The 18,528-nt window shown below is 46.2% G+C and overlaps 3 protein-coding genes across 9 annotated transcripts in view; all 3 read left to right on the plus strand.

The window, feature by feature from the left end:
* The window catches only part of LOC311633556 (zinc finger protein 551-like), a 50,038-nt gene extending 47,673 nt beyond the window's left edge, over positions 1-2,365 (plus strand). For all 4 annotated transcript variants that reach the window (XM_084906339.1, XM_084906337.1, XM_084906338.1 and 1 more), the window contains one exon: positions 378-2,365. In XM_084906339.1, coding sequence (XP_084762465.1) covers positions 378-2,011 — 1,634 coding nt within the window. In that variant the 3' untranslated portion in view covers positions 2,012-2,365. The remainder of the gene's footprint in view (positions 1-377) is intronic.
* A 4,011-nt stretch (positions 2,366-6,376) lies between these two features.
* LOC311633596 (uncharacterized protein) lies at positions 6,377-13,627 on the plus strand. Its single transcript, XM_084906457.1, has 3 exons — positions 6,377-6,516; positions 9,512-9,635; positions 11,623-13,627. Exons 2-3 carry the CDS (start codon positions 9,515-9,517, stop codon positions 12,939-12,941), a joined length of 1,440 nt encoding a protein of 479 aa, XP_084762583.1. The 5' UTR covers positions 6,377-6,516; positions 9,512-9,514; the 3' UTR covers positions 12,942-13,627.
* The window catches only part of LOC311633563 (zinc finger protein 418-like), a 79,218-nt gene continuing 67,619 nt past the window's right edge, over positions 6,930-18,528 (plus strand). For 2 of the 4 annotated variants that reach the window (XM_084906354.1, XM_084906353.1), the window contains exon 1: positions 17,668-18,155. Coding sequence is in view for 1 of the 4 variants with exons in the window: in XM_084906355.1 (XP_084762481.1) it covers positions 7,684-7,707 (24 nt within the window). In the remaining 3 variants the exon portion in view is untranslated. Of the gene's footprint in view, positions 7,708-17,616; positions 18,156-18,528 lie in introns of those variants that run through there. The other 2 variants (XM_084906355.1, XM_084906357.1) reach the window with 2 other exon arrangements.

The raw sequence follows: 18,528 nt of genomic DNA on the forward strand, positions 1-18,528 counted from the left end.
TTTTTTTTTTTTTTTTTACAGAGAGGAAGTGGGAGTAAAAGAGAGTTTGAAACATCAATGAGAGAAACATTGATCAGCTGCCTCCTACACCTCTCCCCGCCCCGCGCCCCCTCCGCCCCCCGGGAAATGTTCCCGCAACCAAGGTACATGCCCTTGACTGGATTCGAACCTGGGACCCTTCAGTTCTCAGGCCGTCGCTCTATCCACTGAGCCAAACCAGCTAGGACTCAGCATCCTCTTGTTAATCCTTGTTTCACATCTTTTATTTTCAGACAGTTTCATAGAACCCATGTGTTATGTGTAACACTCTTTTGTAATGGAACATTCCTTTGTCACCATCTTCAACATTAACTTCCTCAGCATTTCTCTTTTTTCAGGTTGCTGTCATAAAACAGATGATGCGGAGGCCTCTTCTGAGCAGAGTGTATCTGTAGAAAGAGAGTCACAGGTCAGGGCTTCTGAGACAGCTCCAGCAACCCAGAGGACCCATCTCTGCAGAAGGTGTTTCTCTCTGTTAACAGACATTCTGCACCTGACTGAGTCACAAGCAGCAGACTTTGAGCAGAAAGGCTTCTTCAGTGACGCATGTGTGAGAGACTTCTGTTTCAGTGCAGATCTTCACCAGCAAAAGAGGGAAGCCAGTGGAGAGAAGCCCTGGAGGGAAGCTGTGGACGGGGCCTCGTTTGTGACCAGGTGCAGCTTCTATTTATCTTGGGTGCTTTCAACCAGTGGAGAGGTTGGCGAAGACTTGCCAGCCATCTCAGAGCTTCTCCGGCACCAGGCCCCTCTCAACACTGAGGAGCCACACAGTGGCAGTGAGATTTCACTGGAATTTCTCAGTGGAAATAGTCATTATGATTGGGATGAAGGTGAAAAAGCTGCCAGCCACAACCAGAAAGTTGTTGAGCATCAAGATGTCTGCTCTGAAGAAGTGAATTATGTGTGTAGCAAATGTGGGAATGTTTTTAGGGGAATTTTTAACCTTATGCAACATAAGAGAGCTCACACTGGTGAGTATAGTGATTGTGAGAAGTCCTTCAGTCGGAGATCTAACCTCACCAGACATGACAGAGTTCTCCCTGGAGAAAAGTCTTACGAGTATAGTGAACATGGGAAGACATTGAGGCAGACCTCTGCCGTCATTGAACATCAGAGGGCTCATGCTGGAGAGAAAACCTATGAGTGTACTGTTTGTGGGAAGGCCTTCCGAAAAAGATCTCACCTCATTAAACACCTCAGAATTCACACTGGAGAAAAGCCCTATGAGTGTACCGATTGTGGGAAATTCTTCAGGGAAAACAGCACTCTCATTCAACACCAGAGAGTTCACACTGGAGAAAAGCCTTACGAATGTACTCTTTGTGGAAAGTCCTTCATACAGAGGTCCATCCTCACTAAACACTACCGAGTGCACACCGGGGAGAAGCCCTATGAGTGCGCCGATTGTGGGAAGTCATTCAAGCAGATCTCGGCTCTCAGCGTGCACCAGAGGGTTCACACCGGAGAAAAGCCGTACGAGTGCAGTGACTGTGGAAAGTTATTCAATGTGAGCTCCGCCCTCCACACACACCACAGAGTTCACACGGGAGAAAAGCCCTATGAGTGCAGCGACTGCGGCAAGACCTTCAGGCAGATCTCCCACCTGCGAGAGCACCAGAGGGTTCACACCGGAGAGAAGCCGTACGAGTGCAGCGACTGCGGCAAGTTCTTCACCCAGAGCATCGCTCTCCATAAGCACCACAGAGTCCACACTGGAGAGAAGCCCCACGAGTGCGGTGATTGTGGGAAGTCATTCAGGCGAATCTCGATTCTCACAGAGCACCAGAGAGTTCACACGGGGGAAAAGCCATATGTGTGCGGTGACTGTGGCAAGTCCTTCAGACAGAGTTCCACCTTGACACGGCACCGGAGAGTTCATACTGGAGAAAAGCCTTACGTGTGTGGTGCATGTGGGAGGTCTTTTAGGTACAGTAGTCACCTCCTTTACCACAAGAGAGTTCACACACTATAAGAGCCACGCGAGTGTCAGGACTGCGGGTATTCTTGCAACCATAGGCGTACCCTCATGTGACACCACAGAGGTCATACTGGAGAAATGCCGATCAGTGTATCTTCTTTTATAATAGATTAGTTCATATTTTTCACAATTTTATAGGAAGTATAAGATTTGTACATTGTGAATACTGGCTTCATGCTACACAGGTAATTTGAGGTTCAACACTAACTTTGATGTGATCATGTAATCATCTTTATTGCTGACTAATATTGTGTCCCATGGATAACCACTTTGTCTATTGATCTGTCTGTGGCTTTGATTATTTTGACATTTGAGGTTTTATAAATAAATCTGCTGGGAATATTTGCATTCAGTTCTTTCCACAGGTAAATGTTTTACTCCTCGGACTGTTGCAGTGTCATTGTATGTTTTACATTGTAATGTATGCAGAACTGTGACCCCAAATGGTTATTTTCTTTGCTGCCTACCCACCCACAGTAATGAAAATTCCAGTTTTTCCCTAAACCTGCCAGCACATAAAAAAACCTGATGGGTAATTTTTTTTAACTAGTAGGCCCGCAATGTGTGTACTGTGAACCCTTTTTTTTTTTAATAGTTTTTATTATTTTTTATTGATTTTGTACAGATAGGAAGGGAGAGAGATAGAGAGTTAGAAACATTGATGAGAGAGAGTCATCGATCAGCTGCCTCTTGCACACCCCCCTACTGGGGATATGCCCGCAACCAAGGGACATGCCCTTGACCAGAATCGAACCTGGGACCCTTCAGTCCCCAAGCCGACGCTCTGTCCATTGAGCCAAACCGGTCTCGGCCTGTGAACCCATTTTCATTTCAATAACGTTTCCCTATGAATTTTTGATGGTGAGCACTTCTTCACGCATTTATTTTCACTGTCTTTACCTCCTTTGTTATAATGTCTGCTCAGGGTCTTTTGCCTATGTTTACAGTCAGTTTATCAGTGCAGCAGCTAAGACGCGTGTTTGAAATTCACTCATTTCTCAATGACTCGAGTGGCTTTTTTGCTGTATGGAACTATTGGTTTTAAATTATAGAAAGACTATTTCCTCTCTCAGTTTTTTGTCTATTTATAATTTATAGCCCATTTGTACCATACTCTTATAAGTTTAATGTGCATTGTTAACACTCTCCACCACTCATTTTTAAGTCTAAGCATTTAGTAGTACATTAAGTGAAGTACACGTTTGTAGTATTTGTCAATTTCCCTAGTGTAAATACTCCCACCATGTTCAAACTGCCAAAATGATGTCCTTGAACATGGACATGGGAAGATATTTGTCGCACATCATTGTAGTTTAATGTTTTTTAAAGTTTGATATAAGTGTAATTGATTTAAAACATACATTTCAACTACATATATATTTGTATTGATTTCAGAGAAGGGAGAGAGAGAGAAAATCAGTGATGAGAGAGAACCATTGATCTGCCTCTGGCACACTGCACACTGGGTTATCAAGCCCTCAGCCTGGGAATGAGTCCTGACCAAGAATTGAACTGTAAGCTCCTGGTTCATAGGTTGACACCCAACCACTGAGCCAGGAGGCCAGGCAACAATATGTATTTTTATTGATATCAAAGAGGAAGAAAGAGGTAAAAAGATCAATGATGAGAGAGTATCATTGTTAGGCTGCCTCCTGCACACCTGCTGGGCTGGAGCCCAAAACCTGATCCTGAGAGGACACTGGCCTCCCTTCAGTCCAAGGCTTGAACCTGTCCAAACTCTGTAGCCACGCTCCACAGGGAAGTCCTACCTCCCACCCACCCACCCACACCCCTGGGCCCCACAGGCTCTGTTTGAATCTCTATTAGGCGACTCCTTGTGAAAGGGGTGGGGACCCACAGGTTGAGAACCGCTAGCAGGGTCTCCTGAGGCCATCGGAAAACTGGTATTTACATTACGGTTCATTAACAGGAGCCAAATGACAGTTATGAAGTAGCAACGAAAATATTTTATGGTCAGGGGGCACCACCACATGAGGAACTGTATTAAAGGGTCGCGGCATTAGGAAGGCAGAGAACCACTGGCCTAGGCAATCTCCGGAGAGGCATTGTAGAGGGCTCTATGTGCTTCTCCAACCTCAGGTGAGCCCCTTCTGCTGCTCTTCCAGCCTCTGCTGTGCCCCCCGGGGACCCCTCGCAGGCCTCAGGGATGAAGTGAAAGGTCAGTCTAGGGGGGTTGGGGGAGACTGATGGCAGACTGCAGTTCACAGAGTGTGCGTGGGGAATGTTTGTGAAGGACATATCCGCAACCAAGGTACATGCCCTTGGCCTTCGGAATTGAACCCGGACCCTTCAGTCCTCAGGCTGACACTATCCACTAAGCCAAACTGGATAGGGCCTGTCAATGTGTTTTGTTATTTCCATGTTTGGGGTATTATAAATAACTTACGGGAATATTTGCATTCAGTTCTCTATGTAGATATATGTTTCATTTATCAAAATGTGTGCAGTGAAATTTTTATGTGTATGATATAGGGAACTTTGCCTTTCCCCTAACCCTTTGCCTTTGCCTTTCCCCTAACCCACAGTATATAAAAATTCTAATTTTCCTGCTTCCCTTTAAGGACTTACAATGGTTAATCTTTTCAAATAGTAACACTGGAAATGCGTATAATATTAACTCGCTTTCCTTTTAATTCCATCTACCTAAGAATTTTTTATGGTGAACATTTTTTCATATGTTTATTTACACCACTTATCAGTTTTGTTAAAATGTCTGCTGAGCCGAAACCAGTTTGGCTCAATGTATAGAGCATCTGCCTGTGGACTGAAGGGTCCCCGGTTTGATTCCCATTAGGTGCATGTACCTTGGTTGCGGGCACATCCCCAGTAGTGGATGTGAAAGAGGCAGCTGACTGATGTCTGTCTCTCGTCGATATTTCTAACTCTATCCTTCTCTCTTCCTCTCTGTAAAAAATTAGTAAAATATATTTTTTTAAATGCCTGCTTAGAATAATTTTCAAAATAAATAAATTTATTATTTTAACTGAAGGAGGACTGTGCAGCATCTGAGACATCTGCAGGAATTTCATTTCTCAGTGACTCAAGTGACTCCTTTGCCATATGGAACCATTGGTTTTGAATCCTAAAGGAAAATTGTTTTACTCAATGTTTTAAATTATTTTAATTTTTTATATGATGAATGCTATGTACAACTGAAGTCAACTTATGCCATGTACTTATACATTGAACATGCATTGCTAACATTCAGAGCCACTATTAATATAAGTCTAAGCATTTATTAATACATTAAATGAAGTCTAGGTTTGTAGTATTTGTCAATTCCTCTGGCATAAAAACTCTCATCATGGTCTGTATTAAACTGCCAAACTGATAGCATTGAATATGCACATGACAAGATATTTCAATAGCACAGGATTGTATTTTATTTACAATATACTGATACAGTGGCAACAAATGTGCTCCAGAACTTTTTCTTTTTTAAAAAAAAAAATATTTTTTATTGATTTTTTTTACAGAGAGGACGTGAGAGAGATAGAAACATCAATGAGTGAGGTACATTGATCAGCTGCCTCCTGCACACTTCCCACTGGAGATGAGCCTGCAACCAAGGTACATGCCCTTGACACGAATCAAACACGGGACCTCTCAATCCGCAGGCTGACGCTCCATCCACTGAGCCAATCCAGTTTTGGCCAGAACTTTCATAATAACACAGTAAAACCTTTGGGAAGCCTCAGGCTTTAAACCTTTTTTAGAGATTGATTTAAGTACAATTCATTCAAATCATACATTGAAAAAATAGTTTTACTTAATTTTAGGGAGGAACGGAGAGGAAGAGACAAACATCAAAGATGATAGGGAACCACCGATAGGATGTTTCCTGTACCCTCCCTCTCCGTGGGAATGGAGCCTGCAACCTATGTATGTGTCCTGACTATGAATGAAACCAGGGCCTCTTAGTTCAAGGGTAGAGTCTGAACCACTGAGCCACAGAAAGCTGGGCTAAAATGTTTAAAAATTTTAAAAAATATATGTTTTATTGATAGTATTACAGATGTCTCCCATTTTCCCCTTATATGTATTCTTTGGTGGATCTGTCCCTGTGGACCAGGTGAGCAGACCTCCAGCCCCATCTCCTCCTCCAGCACCACTTGTGGGGCCTCAACACCTGCAATCACCAAGGAAATTGGCTGGGATGAGGCCTCCTCTGGGCTGTTGCAAAGACTACATTACCCAGAAAGCACTGAGCAAGAGCACACAGGGTTAGGAGCGTCTTGGTGCTTGCACATCCGGTTGGGGCGGGACTTCCTGCTCCCTCCTCATGGCGGCCATTTCGGCCTGTTCCGGGTGTTCGCAGACTCAGTGGTAGCGCTGAGGCGGGGGCGCCCCCACCCGGCGGGACTGGGTCCCCGGGCTCCCGCCTCCTCCCGCGGACAGAGTGCCCTCAGCGGCCCCAGCGGCCCTCCCGCCTCGGGGCGGCGCCGCTCAGGCCGCAGCCCAGGCCGCCGCCCGGAGCAGTGAGTGCCCGTGGGGGCCGCAGGGGGCGGGCTGGGCCCGGAGGCCGGGGCGGAGGGGGCGGCCGGCCTGTGTGTGTAAAGGGACCGGGGGCTTCCGGGAGGGGCCTGTCCTCCTCAGGGCCGGGCTGGCTGTGCGCACAGAGGGACGGAGCCCGAGGGGGCGGCGGCCCCGGCCCCGGGGCTGGGCCAGGCCCCGAGCAGCCTGGGCCCCGGGTCCTGGCGGGGGAGCCGGGCCCTCAGCGCCTTCAGCTCCCACAGGCCCTGCGGTCAGAGCCGCTCAGGGGCCGGGCTGTGGGCTGAGGTCAGGGCCTCCCACTGCGGGGGCCTCAGGCTGTGGGGCCTGGGCTGTCCAGCCGCTCTCCTCGGGGGACCTGGGACCTGGGGACCTGGAAGGGACGCCAAGGCTGGAATCCTAAGCCTAGGTCAAGGGTCATATGAGTGATACCTGATTTTTTGCAGCCAGTGGAATTGTGGATAATAGGGCCTTCCTTGCATAGGTTCCAGAATGTGCCAAGGCTTGAAGTAAAGACTAAGCTGATTCAGGGCCGAGCAGGTTTCCATTCTTAAAAAATAGGAACTGAAAGCATGCCAGGGCCAGCCTGACAAGTTGAACCGGGCCGCCGAGGTGGGGAGGTGGGAATTGAGAAAAGAAAGGACAGGAAATCGGGATCGGGAGGACTCCAGGTAGCCATTGACGGACTGCAGCAGCTTTATTAACTGTGTAATACCTTTTATACACAAACACTTGAATAGGAAGTCTGTCAAAATAATGTTCTCTTTCTTCCTCTTAATCTCTAAGGGAGAGAGCGAGCAGAAGGACAAATTCTTGGTACAGCAAATCTCAGTAAATAGTTACAGACTTCTTGGCAAGTCATGAAAGGTTGCCATCATTCTACTGATAATCACCATCCAAACAAGCCTGGGAACACTAGCCCCTTCGGGTGCAAGGACCGTGTCAGCTTACACCCGGTCTCCAACAGAAGCAGTGGGACAGGAATCCAGTCCAGAGGAGCTTTGTGACAACTCGGGTTTCTGTTCTGCTGGTGGTGGGGTCATTTGGGGTCATTGGAGCAGTAGAGCAGGGGATGTGTCCCAGGTCTCATTAGACTCCTGTGACTGCAGCATGAGGCACAGCATGGGTGTGAGGACGGGGGTAGGAAGACTACAATGGAAGCTGCTGTGATGGCCTTGGTGAGGGTGATGGTGATGGGAGCACAGTGGTGGTTGTGGATGTGGAAGAAGCAGTTGCCTTAGGGATCAGGGATTTAGGTGTGGCCACCTGGATTTTCTAATTTTGTAGTTTGGAGAGCGAGGTAGGAATCAGAGATGATGTAAATGTTTGGATTTAGCACCTGAAGGTATGAAAGCACCGTCAACTGACATGGAGAAATTCGTAGTGGGAAAAATAATGTCCATGAGGAACATAAAATCTTTTATTTTTCCTATTAGATATTTCAGAGTCCAGTTCATGACCATCTGGAACTCTGAGGAGGAGTTCATGATGAAGACTACTTTAAAAAATAGTAAAGAGTATGGACCAGGGAGGAGTTGTAGATCACCTTTTCATTTTATTTTATTGGAAGTAGGAGAATAATTCAAAAAAGGTGAGATGTGGCTGGTGTGTATATACTTGTTAAACACTCACCAGGATTTCTTGTGACTCTTTGCGTGGCCTGGTGTGTTGCATCCAGTTTGGTTGACTTGCTTATGGGCCTGAGTGGACATCTGTGGGACTCACTGGGCATGGGGCAGAGGGCCATAGGCGGTGGGACTTGAGTACTGAGGGCTGTGAGTGGAAAAGGGACATCAAGTGCAGCAGCCGTAGACGTGGGCTCTGGGTAACTGAGATTTGATGTGGTTCTCAATAGAGGAGGTTGGAAAAAAAAACAACAAGTTGGGTGGGAGGCCTTCATAGCAGGACTGAAGGTTGTGTCTTGGGTGTGTGTGGGCAATCAGAGTCAGGTTAGTCTTTGATACTATTTGAACTTGCCATTCATCCTCTGGAACACACATGCTAAGTAATGACTAAGACCAAGGAGATGTCTATGGGAGCTGGGCTACAGGAGCACAGGTGTGCGAGAGGTGTGGGAGAAGGAGTGATGTGGTCTTTGAGAGGGCATGTGAATTCATGGCCACAGCTCCCTGATGTTGTCATAGAGTGAATGAAGGTTGAGTCCATTTCTGGTGATGACTGGATTACACAACACGGGGAATTTTAGGGTAATTCCTGAAAAGATGGGTGTTGTGGCGCTACATGCCAGGTCCAGAATTTAGGTGTCAGATGGGTGCACAGCTGCCTGTTGTTGGGCTGGCCCAGGGATCAATAGGAATGGGATCCGATACAACAGTGTCACCTGGGCGTGAAAATCTCTACTGGTTTGGAGAAGGGAGAAGGGTAAGAGAGAAATACATTACGGAGGAGGTGAGTTAGAATGTTGAAAAGAGGGTGATTAGGAACATCCCTCCTCTTCATGGTGTATATGTGTGTGTTTGTAGCTGTGACTCTGGGAATGAAGCTGTGTGAGAGAAGTGGGATACAAAGAATTATGTGGAACAGGTTGCGCAAAGTGTTGGAGTCAGCATCCTAGATTGGAATCGAAAGCGTAATGAGTGATGCCTGTTTTTTGGGGTCTTGGAGGCAGAATGTGTTGGGACAACAAGAATATTTTCCCACAAGACCATTGTCTACTCACTGACATATGTCTTCATGGCCAACATTAATCTGTACTCCGTGTTGGCGATACTCATAGGGTTGATCCGTAATGTGAGACCCTGAAGTCGGGTATAATCAATCTGGGCATCTGCTCTGTTGCTGTGAGAAGACACAGTATCGGAGGAATATAAGGAGAGAGTGGCTCTGATGGATGCAAGGTCTGCTATCTTCTGTGATGCGGGGTGTAGAGGGAAACGGTGGATGTGGGTATTGGGGTTTATGATAAAAGTAAAATCCTAGCAGAGAAGCTGATCATGGACTGACTTGTCCTCATTATCACAGGATATGGACTTTGAGGACATGGCCATTGCCTTCTCTCAGACGGAGTGGCAGCTCCTTAGTGAGGCTCAGAGACTTCTGTACTGCGACGTGATGCTGGAAGTGTTTGCACTGGTCTCATCTGTAGGTAAGAGCTTCACATTGTCCCTGTGTCCTCAGGTGATGCCCTCTATTCCTTTTTTTTTTAATATTTAAAAATATATATATTTTATTGATTTTTTGCAGAGAGGAAAAGAGGGATAGAGAGTTAGAAACATCAATGAGAGAGAATCATCGATCAGCTGCCTCTTGCACACCCCCTACTGGGGATATGCCCACTACCAAGGTACATGCCCTTGACCAGAATCGGACCCGGGACCTTTCATTCCCCAGGCTGATGCTCTATCCACTGAGCCAAACCGGTTTCGGCTTTTTAAAATATTTTTATTTTTATTAATTTTTTACAGAGAGGAAGGGAGAGGGATAGAGAGCTAGAAACATCGATGAGAGAGATACATCGACCAGCTGCCTCCTGCGCACACTCCACCGGGGATGTGCCCGCAACCAACGTACTTGCCCTTGACTGGAATTGAACCTGGGACCTTTTAGTCCCAGACCGACGCTCTAGGCACTGAGCCAAACCGATTTTGGCATGTCCTCTCTTCCTTTATTCTCAAAACATAGCTTTCTCTCCCGCAGCCAGACCATGGGCTCTTCCGTTTTATTCCATTATCCTGTCAAATGTGCTGTGCTGAGAGTAATGAGTATGAGGGGGTCCCAGAGCAAAGGACTCCAGGAACATCCCTCACACCGTTAGCATCACATAGGAGAGGAAGTGTCTAGAGGTCGGGATTGTTGCAAACAGCGTAATGGGCCCAGGTTGCACATTCTCCTTCTGGGAGAGTGTCCATATTCACATCCATGGCTTCCCTTCTGCACCATTCCAGCTACAGGCCCTTTGGGACTGACTGGGCCCGGTTATTGTCTTTACGTGCATGCACCATGGGTGGTTCTTGAAGGACCTCCTTCCATTGTTGGTAATATTCTGTTCCCTCAATACTGCTGCATGCTGTCTTGCTTTGGGCCAGTGCTGCCTACTGAGCTCTGTTGTCTGTCCGTAAAACTCAGAATATTAGTGTTTTATGTGCTTGTACAGTAGAAGGTACAAGGAGAGCCCTGTTCTTTTCACAGGTTAAACATAAAACATGATCTAAAGGGTTACCTGGCTCTCCTGAGTTCCAATTTGTGGGAACTATTGATATAAGGGTGGTGTTTAGATCATACCTGCAACCTGCTCATGTCCAACAGAGTTTAGGTTAAGGTGCAACTAGCAACAGCTCATTTCTACCATTTCATTCCCATGTTTGACACTTCCCTGACTTATATTTTAATCTGTGGCTTCCTGGTTTCTGGCTACCTTCACCTTTTTGCCCCTTTTCCATCACCTGTTGCTCTGAACTGCTCTATCTGCAATATTTTCAGATATTCATCTGCATGTGTGTTATGAGGTGCACAGACGTACTTCACTAGATCTTGACACAAGCTTCTCATTTCTTGAATTTTTCGTGGAATAGATGTAAGCTACCTTCTGCACAACTGGTCCATGTTCCCAACAGACAAGCCCTATTGAACACTTAGCAGCAGAATGAATAGATGATCCAGTTTCTGTTCCATGGGTGCTCGCCATATTTTTTTCATATTTTTTTGGAGATTTTCCCTGTATGGTGACTTTAGTGGCTCAGATCTTCATAGCAGCATCATTTTTTTTATTTTTTATTTTAAATTTATTTTATTGATATTTCACAGAGAGGAAGAGAGAGGGATAGAGTCAGAAACATCGATGAGAGAGAAACATCGATCAGCCGCCTCCTGCACACTTCCCACTGGGGATATGCCCACAACCAAGGTACATGCCCTTGACCGGAATTGAACCTGGAACCCTTCGGTCCCCAGGCCGACGCTCTTATCCACTGAGCCAAACCGGCTTCGGCCATAGCAGCATCTTATCAATCCTTCCTCCAGATGTTACCCTCAGAGAGTTGCATGAAACCAGCACATTTTGTGGGACACACGTTGGAAATAAGATTTTTCCCTGTCACCACTGTCGACATTCATCACCATTTTTCTATTTTCAGGTTGTGGGCATAGAACAGATGATGCGGAGACATGTTCTGAGCAGAGTGTGTCTGTACAAGGGGAGTCACAGGTCAGTGCTTCTAAGACAGCTCCAGCAACCCAGAGGACCCATCCCTGCCGGAGGTGTTTCTCGGTTTTAAAAGATATTCTGCACCTGAGTGAGTTACAAGCGGTAGACTTTGAGCAGAAAGCCTTCTTCAGTGATGCATGTGTGAGAGACTTCTGTTTCAATGCAAACCCTCACCAGACACGGAGGGAAGCCAGTGGAGAGAAGCCCTGGAAAGAAGCTGTGGACGGAGCCTCGTTTGTGACCAACTTAAGCTTCTCCTTATCAGAGCTGCCTTCAACCAGTAAGGAACTTGGGGAAGACTTCCCAGCCATCCCAGAGCTTCGCCAGCACCAGGCCTCTCTCAACACTGAGGATCCACACAGTGGCAGTGAGACTTACCAGAAATTTCTCAATAGAAAAAGACATCACCAATGGGATGAATGTGAAAAAGCTGCCAGCCACAACCGGAACCTTGTTCAACGTCAGGGCGTCTGCCCTGGAATAAAATCGTATGAGTGTAGTGAATGTGGGAAGGCATTCAGGAAAAAAGCTCACCTCACCAAACACCGCAGAGTTCACACCGGAGCAAAGCCTTACCAATGCAGTGAATGTGGAAAATCATTTACCTCCAATTATTACCTCTTTATCCACAAGAGAGTCCACACTGGAGAAAAGCCTTACAAATGCAGTGAATGTGGAAAATCATTTAACCGCAGTTCTGTCCTCTTTTCCCACCGGAGAGTTCACACTGGAGAGAAGCCCTATCAATGTAGTGATTGTGGGATGTCCTTCAGCCAGTACTCTAACTTAAGCAGACATCGCAAAATTCACACTGAAGAGAAACCTTATGAGTGCAGTGAGTGTGGGAAGTCCTTCCATCGTAGGTCTTCCCTCACCAAACACAGCAAGGTTCACACTGGAGAAAAACCGTACAAGTGTAGTGAATGTGGTAAACATTTTAAGGAAACTACACACCTTGTTATGCACAAGAGAGTCCATACCGGAGAAAAGCCGCATCGGTGTACTGATTGTGGGAAGTACTTTAGTCGAAGCGGCGGCCTCATTCAACACCTCAGAGTTCACACCGGTGAAAAACCTTATGAGTGTAGTGACTGTGGGAAGTGCTTCAGTCAAAGCTGTAGCCTCATTCAGCACCTCAGAGTGCACACCGGTGAAAAACCTTATGAGTGCAGTGATTGTGGGAAGTGCTTCAGTCAAAGCTGTAACCTCCTTCACCACCTCAGAGTTCACACCAGTGAAAGACCGTAGGGGTGTAATGATTGTCGGAACTCATTTGGGCAAATCGTCACTCTCACAGAGCACCAGGGAGTTTCCGTTGGAAAAGAGCTTCAAATGTGCTGGGAATGTTACTTTCTCATTCAGAAGAACACCACCAAAGACGAAGCTTTTACCCCCACTTACCTGAATTCAAACCCCTTTATCAGAACATGCACTCTCCTAGATGCCGCCTAAGTTTCAGGTATAAGTGACACGTTGAGAAATGGCATCGCACTTGCTAATCTGCTCAGGACTACAGCCTCATTGATGTCACTGCAAGTATTTGTGTGGGAGCTCTTTCACCCCTACCACCTGGCTCACCTGAAGAGTGTGCCTCCGTCACAACGCCTGCATACTTTATGGTTGTGCTTGAGAAGATTATGAATATTCTAAGCTCCTTTATTTCTGACCAGAGAATTGATCAGGCCCAGGTTTTGTAGAGAGCCTACTTTCTCCACCAAGAAGTGCTACCTCGCCAAAACCGGTTTGGCTCAGTGGATAGAGCGTCAGCCTGCGGACTGAGAGGTCCCAGGTTTGATTCCGGTCAAGGGCGTGTACCTTGGTTGCGGGCACATTCCCGGTGGGGGATATGCAGGAGGCAGCTGATCGATGTCTCTCTCACATCGATGTTTCTAACTCTCTATCTCTCTCCTTTCCTTTCTGTAAGAAAATCAATAAAATATTAAAAAACAGAAAAAAAGGCCGAAACCGGTATGGCTCAGTGGTAGAGCGTCGGTCTGCGGACTGAAAGGTCCCAGGTTCGATTCCGGTCAAGGGCATGTACCTTGTTGCGGGCACATCCCCAGTAGGGGGTGTGCAAGAGGCAGCTGGTCGATGTTTCTCTCTCATCGACGTTTCTAGCTCTATCTCTCTCCCTTCCTGTCCGTAAAATATCAATAAAATATATTTTTTTTAAAAGAAAAAAAGGGAAAAAAAAGTGCTACCTGTTTCAGGGACATTGTGTGTCTCACATTATGCTGTGTTGAAGTGTTTCAGGTTCCAGTTCACCAGCCTGCAAACCTCTTGCTGTCCTCTGCTCTGGTTTATGATCTTTATGTAAAGGAGTTTTTCTTAATTTTGTTGGTTCTATTTTCTCCTTGGGATTATTAAAAGGAAAGTTGTGTTCTGTCAGCATGGACAGGTGAACAGATGTGGTGGGGTCTCAAACTTTCTGTGATTGGGAAGGCACAGCTTGATGGCAGAAAGTCACTTCTTGTTCAATATTGGCTGATTTTATTTTATTTATTTATTTATTTATTTATTTTAAATATATTTTATTGATTTTTCATAGAGAGGAAGAGAGAGGGATAGAGAGTTAGATGAGAGAGAGTCATCAGCCAGCTGCCTCTTGCACACCCCCCACTGGGGATGTGCCCGCAACCAAGGTACATGCCCTTGACCGGAATCGAACCCCGGACCTTTCAGTCCGCAAGCCGACGCTCTATCCACTGAGCCAAACCGGTGCCAGCAATATTGGCTGATTTTAAATTGCCGACCAAGGCCTTATAGGAAGTGTGCTTGACTTTGTGGTTCTAATGTGCTGTCTGGTGCCTCTTTTATTGTAGAGGTCAGTGGTCACCCTGAACAAATGGCCTTTATCGTGCTCCTGTGAGCAATATGAATTATATTCTGTGTTTGCAGTATTACATAAGTGTCAGCAATGTTTAGGGGAGCTACTGTCCACGTGTTCCAAAGAGGCCATGTTTCACGATGTGTGAGATTTCATAGGCTGGTGTCATTGGTTGTAAGACTCTGAGGTGGAATTAGTTTGGGACATAAACACTGTTTTCATAGTCATGGCAGACACTGCAGTTAAACTAGATGAAAAGTGCCTCTTCTGGACGTAAGTCCACAGTATTCCAGGGCCTGTATCTTGTATGATCTTGGAATACATCCTGAGGACCTCCATCACTATTTCCTGTAGCTGGAGTCAACGGCAGACAAAATCATGTCCTGTGATTTTTAAAAAAAATTTTATTTTGTTTATTCCCCTAGCCCCTCTAGGTTGTTCTCCTCAAGGTTGTAGCTCAACAGGCAAGAACTCAAAGCTAGAGGAAAGATAATGCTTAATCGGTCCAAGGATGTGTGTCCTTTGCCAACAGTGAGCATTTCTATTGATTCCAATGGCGATTAGTCTTTACTGTTTGTCAGTATTTGCTGCCACCGAAGTAAGGTTGGTCCTCCCTGAAAATCAGAACTGACATGCAACAAAGTGCACCTTCCTCATGTGTGCTATTTGGTGAGCCCTGACCTAGAGATAAAGCTGTGAAACTGTCACATGTGGCATAAACCACCTGTAACGCATACACAGGGTGGGGCAACAATAGGCTCACACTGATAAGTTCAGAAAACACAGATTATTATTTTTTAAAAATAGTTTAAAAATACCTTTATTCTTTTTTGGAGGGAGAGAGACGAAGAGAGGGTAAGAGAGAAACATAGATCTGCTGCCTCCTGCATGCCCACTATTGGGGTTCCATTTGGGGATGTGCACTGACCTGGAATCAAACCAGAGACCTTTCAATGAATGGGATGACACCCAAGCAGCTGAGATAACTGACCTGGGCAGAGTTTATTCCTGTGTATTATTATCATTAATTATTGTCTTCCATACCAGCAACTCTAAGCCTGCTTTTTGCCATATGCTATATTTTCCTAATACCCTGTTATAATCTCTCTCAGCCCTCCATGCAGTCGTGGACTTTCCTTTTTTACAATAAAATAGTTCATATTGTTCATACTTTTACAGGCAATACTTGGTGCATTGAATGTCCCATTCTCTCTGTAAAAAAAAATCAATAAAATAAATATATTTTAAAAATATCTGCTGAGCATATTTTTCAAATTGCCTAAATAAATTTATTATTTTAACTGAAGCAGGACTGTGCAGCATCTAAGAAATATGCTTCAATTTTCCACATTCCTCAGTGACTCAAGTGACTCCTTTGCCATATGGAGCCACAGGTTTGAATCCTAGAAGAAAAATTGTTTTACTCAGGTGTGTTTTTAAAAAATATATATTTCTTATTGATTTTTTTATAGAGAGGAAGGGAGAGGGAGAGAGAGTTAGAAACACTGATGAGAGAGAAACATTGATCAGCTGCCTCCTGCACACCCCCTACTGGGGATGTGCCTGCAACCAAGGTACATGCCCTTGACCAGAATCGCACCTGGGACCTTTCAGTTTGCAGACAGACACTCTGTCCACTGAGCCAAGCCCGTCAGAGCTTTATTCAGTTTTTGAAATTATTTTAAATTTTTATTGATTAAGGTATTACATATGTTTTACTCAGTTTTAATATTATGTACAAATGAAGCCAACTTATATATTTATATATTTAAGCTGCATTGCTAATATTCAGAGCCATTCTTATTTAATTCTAAGCATTTATTAATACATTAAATAAAGTCTAGGTTTGTGCAATTTATCAATTTTCGTTGCATAAAAACTCTCATCATGGTCTGTTTTCAACTGCCAAGGTGATAGCATTGAATATGCACATGATAAGACATTTCAGCCAGAAACGGTTTGGCTCAGTGGATAGAGCGTTTGTCTGTGGACTGAAAGATTCCAGGTTCTATTGTGGTCAGGGGCATGTACATTGGTTGGTGTCTAGGAGGCAGCTGATTGATGTTTCTCTGACATCAATGTTTCTAGCTCTCAATCCTCTCTCTGTAAAAAAACAAAAAATATATATATATACACACATATATTTTTTTAAGCAAACCTCCAGTCCCATTTCCAGTCCCATAATATATTCATTAATTTTCTTTAATAAAGAATTAAAAAAAGACATTTCATTAGCACATGATTTTATTTTATTTCCAACATACCTATACAGTTGCAACAAATGTGCTCCAGAACTTTCATAATAACATAGTAAAATTATTGGGAAGCGTAAAATTTTAAGCCTTTTTAACGTTTAAGTACAATTGATTTAAGTCATACATTCAAAAAAATATCTTTTTAAAAATATATATATATTATTGATTTTTACAGAGAGGAAAAGAGAGAGAGAGTTAGAAACATTGATGAGAGAATCATTGATCAGCTGCCTCTTGCACACCCCCTACTGGGGATGTGCCTCTAGCCAAGGTACAAGCCCTTGACTGAAATCGAACCTGGGACCTTTCAGTCTGCAGGTCGACACTCTATCCACTGAGCCAAATTGGTTTTGGCTCAAAAAATAATTTATTTCAGGGATGAAGGAAGAGAGAAACATTAATGTTGAGAGAGAATTACTGATTGGCCTCTTTCTGTACCTCTTCTCTACATGGGAATTGAGATTGCAACTCATGTATGTGCCCTGACCAGGAATAGAACCATGACTTTAGTTCACAGCTTGATGCTCAACCACTGACTGTAGGCTATAGTATTAAAATTTTTAAAAAGTATTTTTTGTCATTGGTAATATTACAGATGTCTCCCATTTCCCCCTGTTTATACACTGAGTGGCCAGATTATTATCTCTGAAGGCATAATAATCTGGCCACTCAGTGTAATAAAAGACTAATATGTAAATTGTCCCTTTCATCAGGAGTTCAGCCAACCGCCCATGACCCCTCCCCAAGGACAAGCTGGCTGGACCCCACCCATGCACGAATTCATGCCCCGGGCCTCTAAAATATAAGTACATAAACACTAAATGGCCAGATTAATATGCCTTCAAATATCATAAAAATCTGGCCACTCCGTGTATATTGCTTGGTGGATCGGTTTCAGGCTTCCCTTCCGCTTCCCCTGAGAGATCTGTCCGTGTGGGCCAGGTAAGCAAACCTCCAGTCCCATCTCCAGTACCACTTGTGGGGCCTCAACACAAATTCTCACCAGGGACGATGGTCTGGATGAGCCTTCCTATGAGCCGTTGCAAAAACTACATTACCCAGAAAGCACTGCGCAAGAGCACGCAGGGTTAGGAGCCTTTTGGCGCTTGCACATCCGGTTAGGGCGGGACTTCCTGCGGACATTTTTCCGTCTTTTGTTAACAGACTGACCAGCTGCCGCGGTCTGTCGGCGAGTAGGAGGAGGCGTGGGAGGCGGCGTCCCGCCGGGCAGGGTGTCTGAGGCGGGGGCGCCCCCACCCGGCGGGACTGGGTCCCCGGGCCCCCGCCTCCTCCCGCGGACAGAGCGCCCTCAGGCCCCAGCGGCCCTCCCGCCTCGGGGCGGCGCCGCTCAGGCCGCAGCCCAGGCCGCCGCCCGGAGCAGTGAGTGCCCGTGGGGGCCGCAGGGGGCGGGCTGGGCCCGGGAGGCCGGGGCGGAGGGGGCGGCCGGCCTGTGTGTGTCTAAGGGACCGGGGGCTTCCGGGAGGGGCCTGTCCTCCTCAGGGCCGGGCTGGCTGTGCGCACAGAGGGACGGAGCCCGAGGGGGCGGCGGCCCCGGCCCCGGGGCTGGGCCAGGCCCCGAGCAGCCTGGGCCCCGGGTCCTGGCGGGGGAGCCGGGCCCTCAGCGCCTTCAGCTCCCACAGGCCCTGCGGTCAGAGCCGCTCAGGGGCCGGGCTGTGGGCTGAGGTCAGGGCCTCCCACTGCGGGGGCCTCAGGCTGTGGGGCCTGGGCTGTCCAGCCGCTCTCCTCGGGGACC

The sequence above is a fragment of the Pipistrellus hanaki genome (genome assembly GCF_964339955.1).
Source record: "Pipistrellus hanaki genome assembly, chromosome: 15".
In the NCBI taxonomy this organism is placed as follows: domain Eukaryota; kingdom Metazoa; phylum Chordata; class Mammalia; order Chiroptera; family Vespertilionidae; genus Pipistrellus; species Pipistrellus hanaki.